General features: G+C 41.5%; 1 protein-coding gene and 1 non-coding gene across 2 annotated transcripts; one reads left to right on the top strand and one right to left on the bottom strand.

Annotated features, from left to right (window-relative positions):
- Positions 1-404: 404 nt before the first annotated feature.
- LOC124628377 (small nucleolar RNA U3) lies at positions 405-609 on the bottom strand. Its single transcript, XR_006982875.1, has one exon. It is a non-coding gene; the product is annotated as a small nucleolar RNA U3 (small nucleolar RNA).
- Positions 610-1,644: 1,035 nt separating this feature from the next.
- Positions 1,645-15,807, top strand: sf3b2 (splicing factor 3b, subunit 2). The gene is made up of 22 exons (XM_017471279.3): positions 1,645-1,812; positions 2,304-2,350; positions 2,843-2,902; positions 5,625-5,813; positions 6,196-6,258; positions 6,433-6,562; positions 7,758-7,858; positions 8,086-8,194; positions 8,281-8,372; positions 9,093-9,290; positions 9,492-9,611; positions 9,710-9,790; positions 9,916-10,143; positions 11,363-11,512; positions 11,675-11,764; positions 12,365-12,472; positions 12,916-13,023; positions 13,541-13,683; positions 13,806-13,907; positions 14,237-14,336; positions 14,802-15,014; positions 15,579-15,807. Exons 1-22 carry the CDS (start codon positions 1,707-1,709, stop codon positions 15,648-15,650), a joined length of 2,610 nt encoding a protein of 869 aa, XP_017326768.1. The 5' UTR covers positions 1,645-1,706; the 3' UTR covers positions 15,651-15,807.
- The last annotated feature ends 1,122 nt before the right edge of the window (positions 15,808-16,929 follow it).

Below are 16,929 nucleotides of genomic sequence, written 5' to 3'. Positions count from 1 at the left end.
CACACCAAACATGCCCCGGCTCACCAGCAAATCCAAACCCAGGACTATCTGTATTCTAGCCATGCACATTTGTTAGTTTCCCAATCCATACAGCTTTTGAGTTTGAACAACTTCACACTGTGGGAGTATATAGAATTAACAAACCTTTCGATGATTTTGAGATCATTTTTAATAACGGGTGTAAATTTAACGCTTCGTTTGCAAGTGATGATAGAGAGGAAGTGAAAAGATTCAGTAAAGAGCAAAACTGCCTCAGTAGTACTTGTTTCTACTTCTTCAGTAATGCTAAGATTGAAGCTACAACGACTTAACCTTTTTCATTCTGAAGTGCCACTTGTAATAAAACGGTAATTGTGCCATGAAGTTAAAACAAGATTTCTCTTATTTTTGTTGTTCTTGTAATAATCCCTCTAGTCGTGTGCTCTTCCTCTCAGACTTCATAAGCAGTAGAGAACGTTCATCAATGGATCATTAGCCAACATCATACTGATTCACGCTCAGAAGAGTACATCAAAACTCATCATCGTGATTAGAGAGACACAGCACGTCCAAATCACATTTCCTAGTTCGCTGCTATAGAAATGATCCCTGTATATATAGTCTTATCTTTTCTCCACACACAGATCCTGAAGATGGTAGATTTTAGATTCTACACATAACACACTCTAAAATGAAACATATCCACACAAACCATCCTAAAAAGAAAAACTATACTATAACTGCATGTTACATGCATGTTTTTATTTTCATGTTACCCCATCGTACAGTTACATTTATTCGTTTAGCAGACGCTTTTATTCAAAGCGACTTACAAATGAGGAAATACAAACAAAGCGATACAGAGGAGTAAGAGCCAGAGTAAGGGTTTTTTTTAATTATTATTATTTAAAGGATAGTGTGGGGTTGGAGTTTTAGGGGTTAGTTAGTTGCTCAGGGAAGAGGTGGTTCTTTAGCTGTTTTTTTGAAGATAGTGACAGATTCTGTAGTCCGAATTGAGGATGGAAATTCATTCCACAACTGAGGAACAGTTAGTGTGAAGGTTCTGGAAAGGGACCTGGAGCCACGCCAAGCAGGCACTACTAAGCATCGGTCATTAATCATTAATAGGTCATTAGTACGCCAGACCCCATGATTTCCCCACACGACTCATTTATTTTGTTACATCATTTATTTTCACTTGACATTTTTAACACGGTACATTTATTTTCACAGACTGACATAACTTCATACACATCAGCTATGTGGTTTTAGTCGTCACATGCGTCTTCTCGCACGATGAATCAATTCCACATGTACATCTTCATATAATATCACACACATGGGCTTAAACTGCCTCACAGAACATCAGTGAGAAGCACTATCACACGCTTTATGTGTGAAAACCTGAAACTACAAAACACACTTAAAGAATCCAACGTCATTTTTCAATCATCATTTTAACATCTTTCTCTGATACTTCAGTGTGTTTATCACTAAATTATACATAACTCAGACATCCTCCGTGTGAATTAATCAGCTTTAAAAAAATAAAAAATAAAAAAAATAATAAAAAAATTTAAAAAAAAGAAAGAAAAGAAAAAAAAGGAGGAGGACTTTTTTTAATTATATGAGCGCCGGTCACGTTGGTTGGACGCACGCGGAAGTTCCCATCATCCCTTGCGCAGGATTTGTGTTGTGTGCGTGTGTGAGAGAGAGAAAAAGTAAAGATGGCGGTTGACGGAGTCCCGGGCACCGAGTCTAACCCGGACCTGAACTCATGGAGCGTTCCCGAGTTACAGGCCAAACTGGCGGAGATTGGAGCCCCGGTTATGGGTGAGAAAACCGGGCTAATGCAAATAAAACTCACGCGTTAGTGCACTGGTTAGCAAGCTCGGCTAACGTCAAGCAGCACTAGATAATCACAGCGCTAGCGCTAGCATTAGCATTAGCGTTAACTAACAAAAACGGCTACAGTTTGGTGCTGCTTCATAACCTCCTTTTTATTACAAAACGCCTTTGCTTCATCTGCGTTTTATTCCGTGCGCCCATTTAAGATGTTTCTTCATTAATAATGACGCCTGAACCTGGTGCAAATGAATGAGGCTGGCCGCCATATTTGTGTTGTGTGGAAAACAAGAGGGAGAAAAAAAATAAAACGCTAACGTTGAGCTCCAGGACAGTTCACTCAGTCTTCCAGCGATGTGTTTAATCCGACTTTAACTCAGTTTCGTTTATTATATATAATATGTACATTATAATATATATTTTTGTTATTTTTAACGGTATCAATCCTGAAAGTGTGCTGTGCTCTGTGCTTTCTTTAGGCCCGAGAGAAGAGTTACTAGAGACACTGAAGTCCTACATGATGCAGGTAACCTCTCAAAAATATTCCCACCCCTTTTATTTATATATACTCAAATTTTGACGTTGAATAATAATATTTAGCATGTATAACTCGAAATATGATGTGTGTGAGCGAAAGACAGGAACTAGCTTCAGAGGAGCTTCATCTCAGCAGCTACAGACCTTACAGTTTATTTCATAAATACATTTCACTTCACTTTATACCGGTTCTTGTGCATGCCTGGTGGAAACGTGTGGAAAAGTATGAACTGTAGATAATAAATGAGTGTAAATAAATCATCGTATTTGTATTTTAGCTCCAATTAAATCCATAGTTTGTTAATCTGTACATTCTGCGTTATCACACGTGAGCATAGGGGAACTGATTTGCTTATTTTCTGTAGAAAGAAATTGAGTTATTGTTGTTAGCGACAGTCTAAAACTGTGTGCCGACAAAGCCACACGTGTGTGCTGGTTTCACCGATTACGAGCTTTAGATTAATGTGATTTGTTTCCGCAGACGGGTGTGATGTTGAGTAAACCCAGCTTGCCAGGCGGAGACGACAAGGCCATGACTACGGTAAGAGATCTCTGCAGATTCTCACACAGTCTTTAAAATGGATACTGAATGAAAATATAACATTCAGCGTTTCACAAATATCGCAGAACTTTATTACAAAAATAAACAGTACTGATTGTTCCATGAAAATCTACTGTATTTTTTTTTTACATGAAATGAATATATAAATATTAATTTGCAGCTCTGGTAAAAATTTAGAGACTGAGGTTTTTCTTAAATCAGCATCTCTACATGTATGGCAGCTGTTTAATTCCAGTGTCTTGAATTGCAGCACACACCCCTCATTCTACTGACTGAGGTCCTGATTAGGTGATCACCTGAACCAAATTTTATTTAATGAGGAATAGTGGTCATCACTATCCTCTTGCAATAGGACCAACTGGATTGTGAAGACAGTGCTAGTGGTATCTAAAAAGTAATTGAAAACAAAATAACTTGACCATGCCAAAAGAGTTGAAAAGGAAAGTTTTGAGTGAGGAGAAGAAGGGTTCAGTTCTGGCTTTACTGGCAGATTTGAAAGATGGCGGTTCATAAGAGCAAGGTCAAGCAGTAGACATTGGGGACAACAAAGCTACAGACCGGCAGAGGGCGAAAACGGCTCTCTGCTGACCGGGATGACAGTCAACTCATTCGAATGTCACTCAACAACCGTACGATTGCATCAAGTGGTCTACATAAATAATGGTTTCAAACAGGCTCCTAGGAGCAGGGGCAGGGCTGAGGTCGTGCAAAGCTAGTTTGCAAAAGACCATTAGGATTGGAACGTAGAGGACTGGAGTAAAGTCACCACCTCTGATGAGTCCAATTTTCAGCTTTTCCCAACACCTGGTTGTCTAATGGTTAGACGGAGATCTGGAGACGCCTACAAGCCAGTGTTTCTCGCACCCACTGTGACATTTGTTGGAGGATCGATGATGATCTGGGGGTGCTTCAGCAAGGCTGGACTCTGGCAGATTTGTCTTTGTGAAGGACGCATGAATCGAGCCACGTACAAGATTGTCCTGGAAGGAACATCCTACTGCAATGTTCCCAAACTCTGAGGAATGTTTTTTCCAGCAGGACAATGCTCCATGACACATTGCCAGGCCAATCAAGGTGTGGATGGAGGACCACCTCCAAGACCCTGTCATGGCCAATCTCCGGACCCAAACCCCATTTTAAACTTCTGGAATTTGATCAAGAGGAAGATGGATGCTCACCCCCCAACATCCAAAGTTTGATACTGAAAATTCGCATATTTAGAACATAGTTTTACGATTACGGTTAACGTTTGAATTCACATGATTTCTGAGTGATAGAAACTCCCACAGCATGGAGGAAATTGTAGGGTGCTGTGGACGTCCTGTGGGCAGATGTATTCTCTGCTCCATAACCTACCATGAAACTCACCATACCAAGTAGAGGCGAGCTAAGATGTGTGCAGGCTAACCACACACGCTAACATTTAAACACGCAATCACGACTTTTAAACAAACTCGGAAAGGATGCCTACCTATGAAACTAAATTCAACACTATATATGTTGTAAATACAATTTCCCCACGGATGATTCCAAACAAAGGCCTTCAAAGGGAAATACATTTTAGGAAATCTTCTAAGAATGTGATACAAAGATGTAGAATCTTTACAGACACATGCAAGCAGGCTACTTCCGATTCACCTCTTACAAAGTAGTGAAAGCGCTACAAACATAATAAATGGTTACTTTGCTTACATATTTTTCTATTTAGCACCACTAGATGGTGCTAAAATGCAAGGAATCGCACCTGCCAAATAGAATTATGCATTTTCCAGTAGTAGCAAATAGAATAACTTCTAATGGGTACAAATTACATATCCAAAATATTTTTATGTAAACAATGTGACTACAATAACCAATGCTGTACTTGAACATATGACAGATTATTCCTTTATTAAAGAAAAAAATCTCAATATATGTCCAACTGCATTGTGACCAGGTACCATTATTTTCCCAGAAGACCAATAACTGACTTAGATGATCATTTTAATTTGATAAACTGAATGTTCTGTTTGTGTAACTGGTGTCATTTATTATGAAAGTGATGTATACCACAAACTGCCATAACTCATGATCTCTTCCTAAGTTAAAACATTAGTATCGTGTTTAAAAATGAATGAGCTTATTTTCTTTGCATTATTCGAGGTCTGACAACATTGCATATTTTTCGTTATTTTGACCAGTTGTCATTTTCTGCAGATAAATGTTCTAAATGACAATATTTTTATTTGGAATTTGGGAGGAATGTTGCCAGTGGTTTATAGAATAAAACAAGGAGGTTCGTTTTACCAAAACACATACCTATAAATTGTAAAACCAGAGAAACTGATCATTTTGCAGTGGTCTCTTAATTTTTTTCCAGAGCTGTATATATTAACTACTCATAAATATGAAAGTAAATAAAAGATGTACAGCCAAAGTGAACCAAAAAGTAACACTCCAAATAACAATTATAAAGAGAACCATCCAAAAAAAGAAACAAAAAACTTCATATAGCACAACTAAATTTGGCCTCTAGAGGCCGCTCTCGTGCTGTATGACAATTGGTTGATCGCTGTTTAAGGTCATCGTAAAGCAGCTAACATATGACAAGCGAATGCGCTTTGCTTAGCACGATATTTGACTGGTGGTACATTTTAGTTTTTGAGTTATGTTGTCCCAACAGCAGTTCATTTTTGTCATGCAAATTCTCTGACTGTGTCAGATGCCTGGTCTGCCTCCCATGCCCCCAATGCCCTCCATGCCTCTACCCCCTGGCATGGGCGTGCTGCAGGCTATGGGCATGATGGGAGGACCACCTCCACCTGGTATACGCATCAGCATGGAGCCGCCGGGTGTCTCCTCTGGCATGCCACAGGATGACCCTCAGAAGTTGGCCCAGAGGGTTGGTCAGGTATGAGATTTAAAGTAGACTTAAAGAATATGATCCAGAATATCAGGAATTGACAAATCATAAGTTTATTAATTGGTCCACTCTTGAACACTAAATTTATTAATTTTTTAAAAATATCCTCGATTATAACTTTGTGTCAGGATAAAGACTGGGATTTATGATTAATCAATTGACAGCAATATGTAGATAAATTAAACATTTAAGCATCTAAACTGCTGCTGCTTGCTTTAAGGAATTATTGCTGGTCACAATCTGTATTATGTATGAAATGCATATTGTGATGTAATTGATCACGATATTGTCTATGTAAGATCTTTATCTTCTTATGGCCCATGTTATTTGGGTTACTGTGAAATGGATTAATGTCTCGGTTCTGTTTCAGGGGGATTCCAGAGTGATGGAGGAGCAGCTAAAGGAGCAGGAGCTTCTCGAGCAGCAGAAGAGAGTAAGAGTGATCAGAGCCTAAGGCACAGCATGAACACTAGAATCACTGTACTTAAGTACACAGTTTTTAGCTTGGTACTCTCCGAGATATTGCTGAAATATGTGAGCGAGTGTTGTTCCTTGTTTTGTTCCCGTTTCCCCACTAAGCTTGCCCCTCCCCCTTGTTTGTCTCCAGGCTGCACAGCTGCTGGAGCACGAGAGGCAGCAGGAGCTGGTCAAGCTGCAGCAGACTGGACCACCAGGCACTCGGGCTCCAGAGCCAGGACCTGCACCCAACCTGCTGCCCCCCATTCCTCCACTCAGAGGTTAATGTCTGCTCCTTCACTCCACACTTCAGATCAGATTTATAGTTGCTTTTAACTACGTTGTTGTACGTTATCTAGGCATATCCTGTGTTTTTATTCAGATTATCGATTGTGTATGTTGGGGAAATTTTTTTACGTAACGTGGTCGAAATGTACCGGTATGATGTAGAGCTGTGTCTCAAATCATAACTGTGTACTGTTTTAAGCAGTTTTGGGTTTTAAACCCTAACCTGTTTTCCTCTTACTGTTAGAATTCAAAAGAAAGGGCTCACATAGCCTTTAAGCCTACTGAATAATGTAATGCGGGCCAGTGGCATATCATATGACATGACACAAATTCAATACATAGTAAGCATGATATGACGCAAAAACAATAAGTAGTGATTCTATACATTACAATTCACTACTGATCTGATATGACTCGGTTCAACCTGGATATGACTCGGTTCAAGCCCTGATATGATTCATTCACGGCAGATCCAATGATTCAGTTCAGCCCTGATGTGATTTGGTTCAAGCCCAATCCAGCGATTCGATTCAATCCCTGACATGACTTTGTTCAAGCCCAATTCAGTGATTCAGTTCAGCCCTGATTTGATTCGGTTCAAGCCCTAGAGTGATTCAGTTTATGATTTGCCTTAACACCAGTAGAGCATCGAACTCTTAAAGAAGCTACTAATGGCAGCGTTACCTGTTTCATCTTTAGTTAATATTACCTCATTCTGCCTTTGTAGTGTAGCCCGGTTTTGGTGCTGCTGGTCTGTTTAGTTGTAATGCTGCTTATTTTGCACAAAGCAGTGCTTTTGTGGTGTTTTCCCGATGAGCTTTTATTAAAGATGAATGTTTGGCTCTGGACTTGGGGATGCGTCACAGATTTCTCTCACTCTTGCACTCTCTGTCATGAGCAGTGAAGTGTACGTTGATTGTCTGTGCATCTTTATTTGACCACAACCATTTTCTTCTCGATTCACACCAGATCTACGCTTATAAATCAATGTAGCCCTACCGTAGATCACCAGATAGATGTTTCTCTATTTGCATTCATTGTGTCTTTGCACCCCTGCATACCAATCTTCTGCATTTAGTTTTCCCCAGTGTGCACCGTGTGTTTTTGCATGAAATAGTCGGGCTTAGTCTGTGATTATATTTCTCGTTTTTTAATCTTCACCTTTCACCATCTCAACAACTCTTGTAGCCTTGACAACCAGTGGCCCACCCCCTCCAGGCGTTTCCATGGTATCACAGAGCAGTCAGAGGCAGAGAGTACCACCTCCACCTGGAGAGGACGCGAGAGAGGTATGATCTGCTCTTTCGCACTTCACGAAAATGCCTTTCTGACCGAACCAGGGTGTTCTGTGTCTGCTTGGGTACAGCAGCGTGAAACTGGCCAGTGCAGTGCATTATGGGATTTCATGAGTGCACTGGGTTTTCTCCATTAAACTTTTTAGAACATAAAAGTTTTTTTATTCTGTGCTGAACCAAATATGAGCGCTCTCGTGTGTGTGTCTCACATGTGTGAGTAGATGTGGCAGAGTGATGACGTGGGAATCGGGCCGAAGATCCCTCAGGCTCTGGAGAAGATCCTGCAGCTGAAGGAGATCAGACAGGAGCAGCTGATCGCTGCGCCTACAGGTCAGAATGTAGTGGAGGCTCTGAGTCTAACAAACTGTGCTGTAGAAAATTAACCGGTTAACACTTGGTGTTTGTTGTGTGCTCAGAAGAGGAAGATGACGACACGGCCGACATGGACCTGAACAGCTCTCGTCCATACTCGGACGACGAAGGAGAAAGTGCTCTCTCGAAAAAGGATGTGAGTTTTACAGACAGCCTTTTGTTTCATTCAAAGACCCAATATCACCAATTATACACCTGTTTACAAATCTGTGTAAATGGAGGCTTGGCCATAATCTGTGTCAGGTGTTACTATAGTGTATCAGGAGGAGCGCATTAATATAAAGCTCATGGCCGTAATCTACAACTTCAGATTTGACGATTCAAGACTATGCAGTTCGTGAGAAAAACGGAGAAACCCAGTTCTGTAAAGGTCCAAGATACCGCGCAGATCGGGCTTAGGAATCAGAAGTCTGTTAATCTGCTAAAATGGAGCTGAGTTTCAAATCATAATCTAGCAGGAGTTTAAAAGGGAAGCTTGCTGTGAAAAAATAACCTAGTCGTATTTTGTCTCCCTGTGAAAAAATGATCCAATGATTAAGACCAGTCCTGATTTAATCTAAACATGCTCTAATATAACTCTAGTTCAGTTTTAAGCCCAGTGTAATCTAAACTTTTCCTAATCTAACTTTAGTCCTGCGTTAACCCTGATTTAATCTAAACATGGTGTAATCCAACTCTAGCCCAGGTTTAAGCCAGATTTAATGTAAACATGGTCTAATCTAACTCTAGCCCAGGTTTAAGCCAGGTTTACTCTAAACTTGGACTAATCTAACTCTAGTCCAGGGTTAAGACTTAAGTTTAAAAGGGAGGGTTAAGAAGATTTTTAAACTTCTAAACATTTCAACCTGACCCCCAGAAAAGCCGCAGACGCAGGAACCGGAAGAAGAAGAAGAAGAGGAATCAAGAGAAAACTGAGCAAGTGGAGGGGAGAAAGAAGGAGACCGAGAAGGACAAAGAGAAGGATACAGAAGTGGAAATCGAGTACGTCACAGAGGAGCCAGAGATCTACGACCCCAACTACATTTTCTTCAAGAGGATCTTCGAAGCGTTTAAGGTGAGCGTTTTGCGTCCTGCCGAGTCAAAGGAGCGCGTGCTAATGCTGAACGTGAACTCCCTGAAAACCAGAAGTATGTTGTGCTGAAATGTGAGAAGAGCATAGACGCTCTCCTGATTGCTAAGACCTGGTCTCGTCTTTTTATTTATTTATTTATTTATTTATTTATTTATTATGGATTTCTGCTGTGTTCCCCACCAGTTGACGGATGATTTGAAGAAAGAGAAGGAGAAGGAGCCTGAGAAGAGCGAGAAGCAGGAAATCACCTCGTATAAGAAGAAATTTTTAGAGGAAAAGAAAGACAGCGATGACAGCGACGAGGTGACGTGTCCCTGTACCCGGAGCGCTCGAGTCTATTCTGGTATATTCAGAATTCTTATTGTATATGAAAATATCTCCACCTCTTTCTGTTCTCACAGGAAATCAAACCGGATGTGCCGAAACTCTCTAAGAAGAAGTTGAGAAGGATGAACAGGCTGACTGTCGCTGAGCTCAAACAGGTTTCACACACAATACTCACTCTTACACACGCCGATACGGATAGAAATCCGTGGAGATCGCGCGTTTTCCGTTGTCCGTATCTATGACTTGCGATCTTTGGTCAACGTTTCCTCTCGTTCACTAGCTGGTGGCACGTCCGGACGTGGTGGAGATGCACGACGTGACGGCGCAGGAGCCCAAGCTGCTGGTGCACCTGAAGGCCACAAGGAACACTGTACCCGTGCCACGCCACTGGTGCTTCAAGAGGAAGTACCTGCAGGGGAAGAGGGGTATCGAGAAACCGCCCTTCGAGCTGCCAGAGTTCATCAAACGCACCGGCATCCAGGAGATGAGAGAAGCCCTGCAGGAGAAGGTGAACCACTCATGTTCATATATAATATAATTTGTAAGTAATTTTTATCATCATGATGTATTTAACAACATCGTGAACGAAACAGACTTTCAGTTTTGTGTACATGTGGAACGGTCTTCAGCAGCGTAACACCGCTTTTTAATTATTCTTCTTGGATTGTGTGTTTTCTGGTCTTGATAAAGTATGCCCAAATGTTTTACATCTACATTTACATGTTAATGTTTTCTAACCCGCCCACACACATCCATCAGTTTGAGAACTGAACTATTACATCATCAGATATAAGTGTTGTTACACACCACTGATGTATGACTAATGCCATTAATGAGCAGCTTTGAGAACTATTTAATCCATCTAGTCAAATTATACACAGGACAAAGGCATTGTTGTGGATAATGATTATGTGCAGGAACAGGTATGTGTTTTTATTGCTTTCGCTGTTTTAGTGTGGAGCTGCTCAGTTGTTTTAAGCCTTGAGCTCTGGTTTGATTTGTTGTGTTTGGCATTAAAATGCTGGATTCTTTCTTGATTTTTATCAATCTCAACAATTAAAAAATAAATAGGTAAGCCTGGCCATGTTGTCGTTTTAGGATTTGGTGTCAAGGCAACAAAATGACACTTTTGGTGACGGACCCACCGAAATGTGGTGTTGAAACTGAACCAATTATGACCGTCATGGAAATATTTGGAGGCGCCATAGGAACCAGAACCAGCACTGACACCTTATTAGTGAGAAGAATGGCTCTGAGTGGCCTGTATCTCACCACTAGTGCTGGACTATAACCCCTGTGAACCGCTACAGTGCGAATGTGCTTCGTTTGTGCCAGCGTGCAGCTGCTACATGCTTTCTGCTGTCGTCGTGATTGTTGTCATGATCCGCATCTCTCAAAACCGCCCTTTCCATAGGTTTAAAGGCTATTAGAGAGGTTTTTAACATTGAAACACTAAGTGTAATAGGAATACCGTGTGGTGTTCGTGCTCAATAACACTAGAAACATACACGTGTATGCAGTTTGAGACGTGTTAGTTTGTTTGTTCAGTTAGTCTTTAGATGTAATTACCTGCTGTTGGAACCAATACAGTTCCACCACTGAGCTTTTGAAGAAAATTTGGTAAAAATATGGTCAGTTTATGTTCAGTTCATCAGTATGTTGCACTGTTATTGCGAATGAGTTCTAACAAGGCTAGTAAAGGCTAAACGTTTCTCTCCTTTCAACAGGAGGATGCTAAAACTATGAAGACCAAAATGCGGGAGAAAGTTCGCCCAAAGATGGGCAAGATCGACATCGACTACCAGAAGCTCCACGACGCCTTCTTCAAGTGGCAGATCAAGCCGAAGCTCACCATCCATGGAGACCTGTACTACGAGGTAATATTAGAGCTCGTCTCTTATTCAACTGTTTGAGTAGCATTGACCTTTCTCTGGGAGGTGTTTCCAGAGGAAATATTTTTCTCTCTCTCTATTTTTTATTTATTTTTTTCTTTGTGCTTTTACATGACTCATAGTTCTGCTTTTCCCTCTGCTTCTCAGGGTAAAGAGTTTGAGACACGTCTGAAAGAGAAGAAGCCTGGAGATCTGTCTGATGAGCTGAGGATCGCTCTGGGCATGCCCACTGGCCCTGTGAGTTCTCCTTCCTGTTTATCTAGTTTGCACAATGTGTTTTAAATTCCCCATGTGTGTAAAGGAAATCCTTATAGCTCAATATCTGTTGACTGTGAAATTAAAATATATTTCTACTTAACTGGAGGTGAGAAATGATTTTTTAGGGGAAACGCCTGTGGTGGGTTTTTTTTTTTTTCTTTTCTTTTTTCTTGTACCTTTTTACTCCCTATTTTCAGGTAACTTCTCATATTTTAACCAGGAAAAAAAAGGTTTAGTTTAACTATGATTGATTGCAGTTATCCAGGTGAAACGTTAGTCAGTCAGTGTATAAACATTTAGATTGGGTTTGGAGCTGTTATTTGATTAGGAGAAGGAAAAAACAATGGTATCCATCTCAGTTGTATTTGCCCTTTTGAACACTTCGGTACATTTTCTCCAGCAGAGGGTGCTGTAGATGTGATTTTGTTCTGTTGTTTTAAATGGCTGTTGTGTGTGTACTGGCTGTAATGTTATGTGCGTGTCAGTGTTAACAGACTCATGTCGTATCTTTCTTCCCCTTACATTTCTGGCACGACTGTGTTGTGAATTAACGATGCCTTTCTCTTTATTTCTCTGTAGAACTCCCATAAGGTTCCTCCTCCCTGGCTTATTGCCATGCAGAGGTACGGTCCTCCCCCATCCTACCCAAATCTCAAGATCCCTGGCCTCAACGCCCCCATCCCTGAGGTTAGTGTTGGGCGACTGCATCCAAACACCACCAGCTCCGTGAAAGAAAAATGTTCTCTGCTGTCATGGCTTCTGAAAACCACAAGTTCCCAGTCCTGGTTCATGGAAAACCTCCTGACCTGAACAGTTTAATTATTTTTCATCTAATTAACAACCCATTCTGAACTGATCTGGGAGGTAACACTCGAATGTGCAGCATATGGGGTATTTCAGGACCCAGAAACCTGTGCTGTAGATCATGTAGTGTTTTTTAAGGATTGTGTAAATGCATAATTAAGCAGAGTACTTGTGGGAATTTAAAGCTGTAGGATGTTGAGCAAGAAAATGCTTTTATGAGGCATGGTCAAGATAATCGGCTTGGCTATCCGAGTACAAGGTTTTAAAACAGAATTTAAAATAAATCCAGTACCTCGAGTGTGTTTTAAAATATCTCTCTCTCACAGAACTGCTCGTTTGGTTATCACGCTGGAGGATGGGGTAAACCTCCTGTAGACGAGACAGGAAAACCTCTTTACGGGGACGTGTTCGGAACCAACGCTGTAGACTTCCAGGTACGAAGCGCACACGCACACACTGATGCACACCATTACTTCCATTCTAACCGCTTAAAACGCTTAAGTGTTTGAGTGCGTTTAAATATTCATTAGCTTGCGATTACTTCCACAGCCAGCCCACATTAGCAGTAGCGTTAATTATTCATGTTGCATTCATCTTCATATTGTATAAACCACTGAAGATGAGCGTTTCAATTTCTTAAGCAAAGACATTCATTAGCAGACAGAATGAGTAGATATAAAATGACATCCTAATTAGGATTTAAACCCCGCTAAAACGGGGCTCCAGGTAGTTCGTTTTCTACATTTTATGTCAAAATGTTGTAAGTAAAGGGAAAACACTGTGTGCCATTAAGTGCACGTATTTCAGTAGGTCTACATTTTGACAGCAATTCAAATATGTATTTTTGCCTTTATTTAAAAAAAAAAAAAAAGAAAAAAAGGCTGTTAAAGAACATGTTCATTTTAAACTTAAAAAAAATAAAAAGAATGGTAAAAATGAATGTCTGAACAGGCCAAAGCGGAGGAGGAGGAAGTAGACCGATCCACATGGGGTGAACTCGAACCATCAGACGAAGAGTCTTCAGAAGAAGAGGAAGAGGAGGAGAGCGACGAGGACAAACCGGACGAGTCCGGGTTCTTCACGCCTGCCGACAGGTACCGCCGCCTTTACCCTACAGAGTTCAGATCATTACCTTTTTGTAATGAAGATGTCTACGCTTATAAGACACGAAGACTCATCTCATCTTTATCTCTCTCTCTTTCTCGCAATCTCTCAGCGGCTTAATCACTCCCGGCGGTTTCTCCTCGGTTCCCGCTGGCATGGAGACTCCAGAACTGATTGAGCTCAGGAAGAAGAAGATTGAAGAGGCGATGGACGGGTGAGTGTGTGTGTGTGAGAGAGAGATAGCGAAATCAAAAGGGGAGGATGTGTGTAATGTGATCAGATGAGCCCAAAGCTATTGGAATGTTGTATTTTTTGATATTTTTATACCCTGAGACCGTCTATTAATACTGCTCATTAGAATATCTGGCCCCGCCCACAGAGCCATACTGTACTTAGAAAATGCTGCTCATTAAATTCAGATTTTGATTTGTTTACGTCCTCCATATTCAAGCTTTAAGGATGAAATGTTTTTAAATGTTGCCTTTGAAATATTTTTTATTAAATATTTAATATACATTGTATATTTTTTGTGTGTATGAACAGAAACGAAACTCCTCAGCTGTACACAGTGCTGCCAGAGAGGCGAACAGGCCCTGTGGGAGCAGCCATGATGGCGTCCACACACATCTACGAAATGTCTGCGGTGAGTGTGTGCACGCATGTATGTGAGACTAAAGGACTAATCAGACGAAGCCTCGTGAGAAGAATATTTGTTGTCCTCATTAACACCTCGTTAGTCGTTTCTTTAAACCAGAACGTCGCAGGCTGTGATTTTTATAAAGGCACGTGACTGAGAGGAGGCGGGGAACGTCGGTTTGATCGTCTGCCTAAATGGTGCAGGCTTAGCTGAATCCGGGCTTCATTCCTCATGAGGGAGCAGTAATTCTCTCTCGATTCTGCCGTGCCATAATCTCGCCTCCTGTTCGTCGACGAGCCCAGAACTCCATTAAATAGAAATCAGCCTTGCAGATCGGCTGTGTTTACCCTGTAAATGACGGGGGCGATTAGCTAGTGAAGCGATGTGTCAGTGTGCATACTAATAAACCTATTTTTAAATCTCTGCTTTTATTTCTCCTGCAATCTCCCGCTCATTTCTCTCTCTCTTTAGGCTGGGGCAGCGCGGAAGGCGGCCGGGGGGGCCGGCGTGTCCGGGTTGGGCGGAGACACTCAGGGCGTGGAGGTGGCTCTGGCGCCAGAGGAGCTGGAGCTCGACCCGATGGCCATGACTCAGAAGTACGAGGAGCACGTGCGCGAGCAGCAGGCTCAGGTGGAGAAGGAGGACTTCAGCGACATGGTGGCCGAGCACGCCGCCAAACAGAAGGTACCACTACAGCTTGGAGTTCTCATACACGTGTCGGTTTTCACCCAGAAATGTCTGCAAATAAATATTTATTTGCATCAGATCGTTTGTATTACCTTTTAATTAAAAACTATGATTATATACAAACGGCATTTATTTTGAAGCCGCGTGCTCTGCCTCAAATGTGACTTTGATTACCAGAGTCTCAATTTGTGTCACGTTCAGTGATTTTATTTAATGACAGCAAGATTTGTCGAAATGAGCAAACTTTAGCCAGAAACATATTAGCTAGATTAGCGCTGTAGTTAGTTAAGCATGCAGGCTGGGAAATGAAATGTCCCCTCCCCAAAAGAGATTCTTTTTGACTTTGATAAGTCTGCCTATTTGGAGTCAGAGCAAGACGTTCAAAACGAGTTAATCATTTTAAAATCATATTTTTATTCCAGGGTTGTTATGAATATTAACCTGAAATTCCTGAAACGTGTTTCTCTGAATTGCGTGTGGTGCAGGATTTTAATTGTTACTCACTTCTAATTTCTTTTCTTTTTTCTTTTATTCCCCGCTCTCTTCGTGCGCGTCCGGCAGCAAAAGAAGAGGAAAGGCCAGCCCCAGGACACTCGTGCCGGAGCCAAGAAATACAAAGAGTTCAAGTTTTAAAGCGGAGACGAGCGTGAGACCACAGATAATCATACCGTCTGTTTTTCCTTTTAGAGTCAGCGCCGTAGAAATAAAGGTGTCTGTAAGCTGATGAGAAGCACTTTTGTTCACATGCTTCACTGTCTTTTGTAAATAAAATATAAACCCATGCCATTTTCGTCATGTGTTACCCATGGACTGATTTTTCTGCCACAACAGATGGTTTAAAAATTGCACAGAGGATTCTTTTCTAAGTAGCTGTTTCTCTTTAGGTGTTTGTAAATGCAAGCTGTGGGTTGGATCGCCGTTTTGGCTCAGTGTTCAGTTAAATCTACAGTGCAGGATGGTCTCCTGAAGGTGTGCACTGTCCAGCATTGTTTTTGTTTTCTCTTCATCTCTTTGTTTAGTTCAGGTAAGACATGGCCGCAGTGAAAGTCAAGTCCTTCTAAAGCCAACTAATTAAGTAACGTCCCAGTAATCTGTGAGAAAATGAGTGGTTTGATTGACAGGTTGCAGGTTTGGCATTGTACTAGCTTCGTTGGCAAAGCAAGCTAACTGTACACGCTATGTACACTCACCAGAGACGTCAACAGTCTATTATTTCCTTCCAATCTTGTTTTTCTTTTTCTCCATAGTGTCTATACGACAGGCCGTGTATGAGAGGATAAAATGAAACCATGGTTGTGAGATCTTCCATTTTTGAGAATCAAACAGTAAATGGGAGCTAACTGTGACTAGGAGCTGAAGAAACCTCAGTCCACATGCATCATAAGACATGTGCCGTAGGCCGATTTGGCATTTCCAAACTGTCTGTAGTGTGACCGCACTGTCCCCTGCCTTGTTCCCCGAGTTCCCGGGGATAGGCTCTAGGGTCCCTCACGACCGTGTGTAAGATAAGCGATATGGAAAACGGATAGATGTGACACCAAGCACAATTTAGTAACTGGATTAACAACAACAAAGGTTTAAACATTGTTCAGGATTTTAGTTTGAAGCGATTGGTAGTAAGTTAGTCTCACAAGCCTGACTCCAAGTGGAGTGTCTAAGGCGGAGACTTGCAGAGAGGTACACAGTCCATTGCTGTATACATTTGTAATGTCAAGTGTGTGTGTGTGTGTGTGAGAGAGAGAGAGAGAGAGAGATAGATCTGGTGTGCAAAAAGATTTCTGAGCCAGGAATGGGGAACACTGGACTAGTGGCGATGTTGTTCACCCCAGTTGTAGTCACATAAATTCGCCAGCAGGGGGTGCAACCACTTGCTGTAAACGCAAGTCACCTGACGTCTGGGGTTCAGCTTGAC

Source organism: Ictalurus punctatus, chromosome 7 (genome assembly GCF_001660625.3).
Source record: "Ictalurus punctatus breed USDA103 chromosome 7, Coco_2.0, whole genome shotgun sequence".
NCBI classification, from domain to species: domain Eukaryota; kingdom Metazoa; phylum Chordata; class Actinopteri; order Siluriformes; family Ictaluridae; genus Ictalurus; species Ictalurus punctatus.
This window is presented reverse-complemented; position numbering and strand designations above follow the sequence as displayed.

Coding starts and splice junctions, on each gene's coding strand:
- sf3b2 (XM_017471279.3), top strand. CDS start 1,707: ATGGCGGTTGACGGAGTCCCGGGCACCGAGTCTAACCCGGACCTGAAC. Junction 2,351..2,842: donor TGAAGTCCTACATGATGCAG/GTAACCTCTCAA, acceptor TTGTTTCCGCAG/ACGGGTGTGATGTTGAGTAA. Junction 2,903..5,624: donor ACGACAAGGCCATGACTACG/GTAAGAGATCTC, acceptor TGACTGTGTCAG/ATGCCTGGTCTGCCTCCCAT.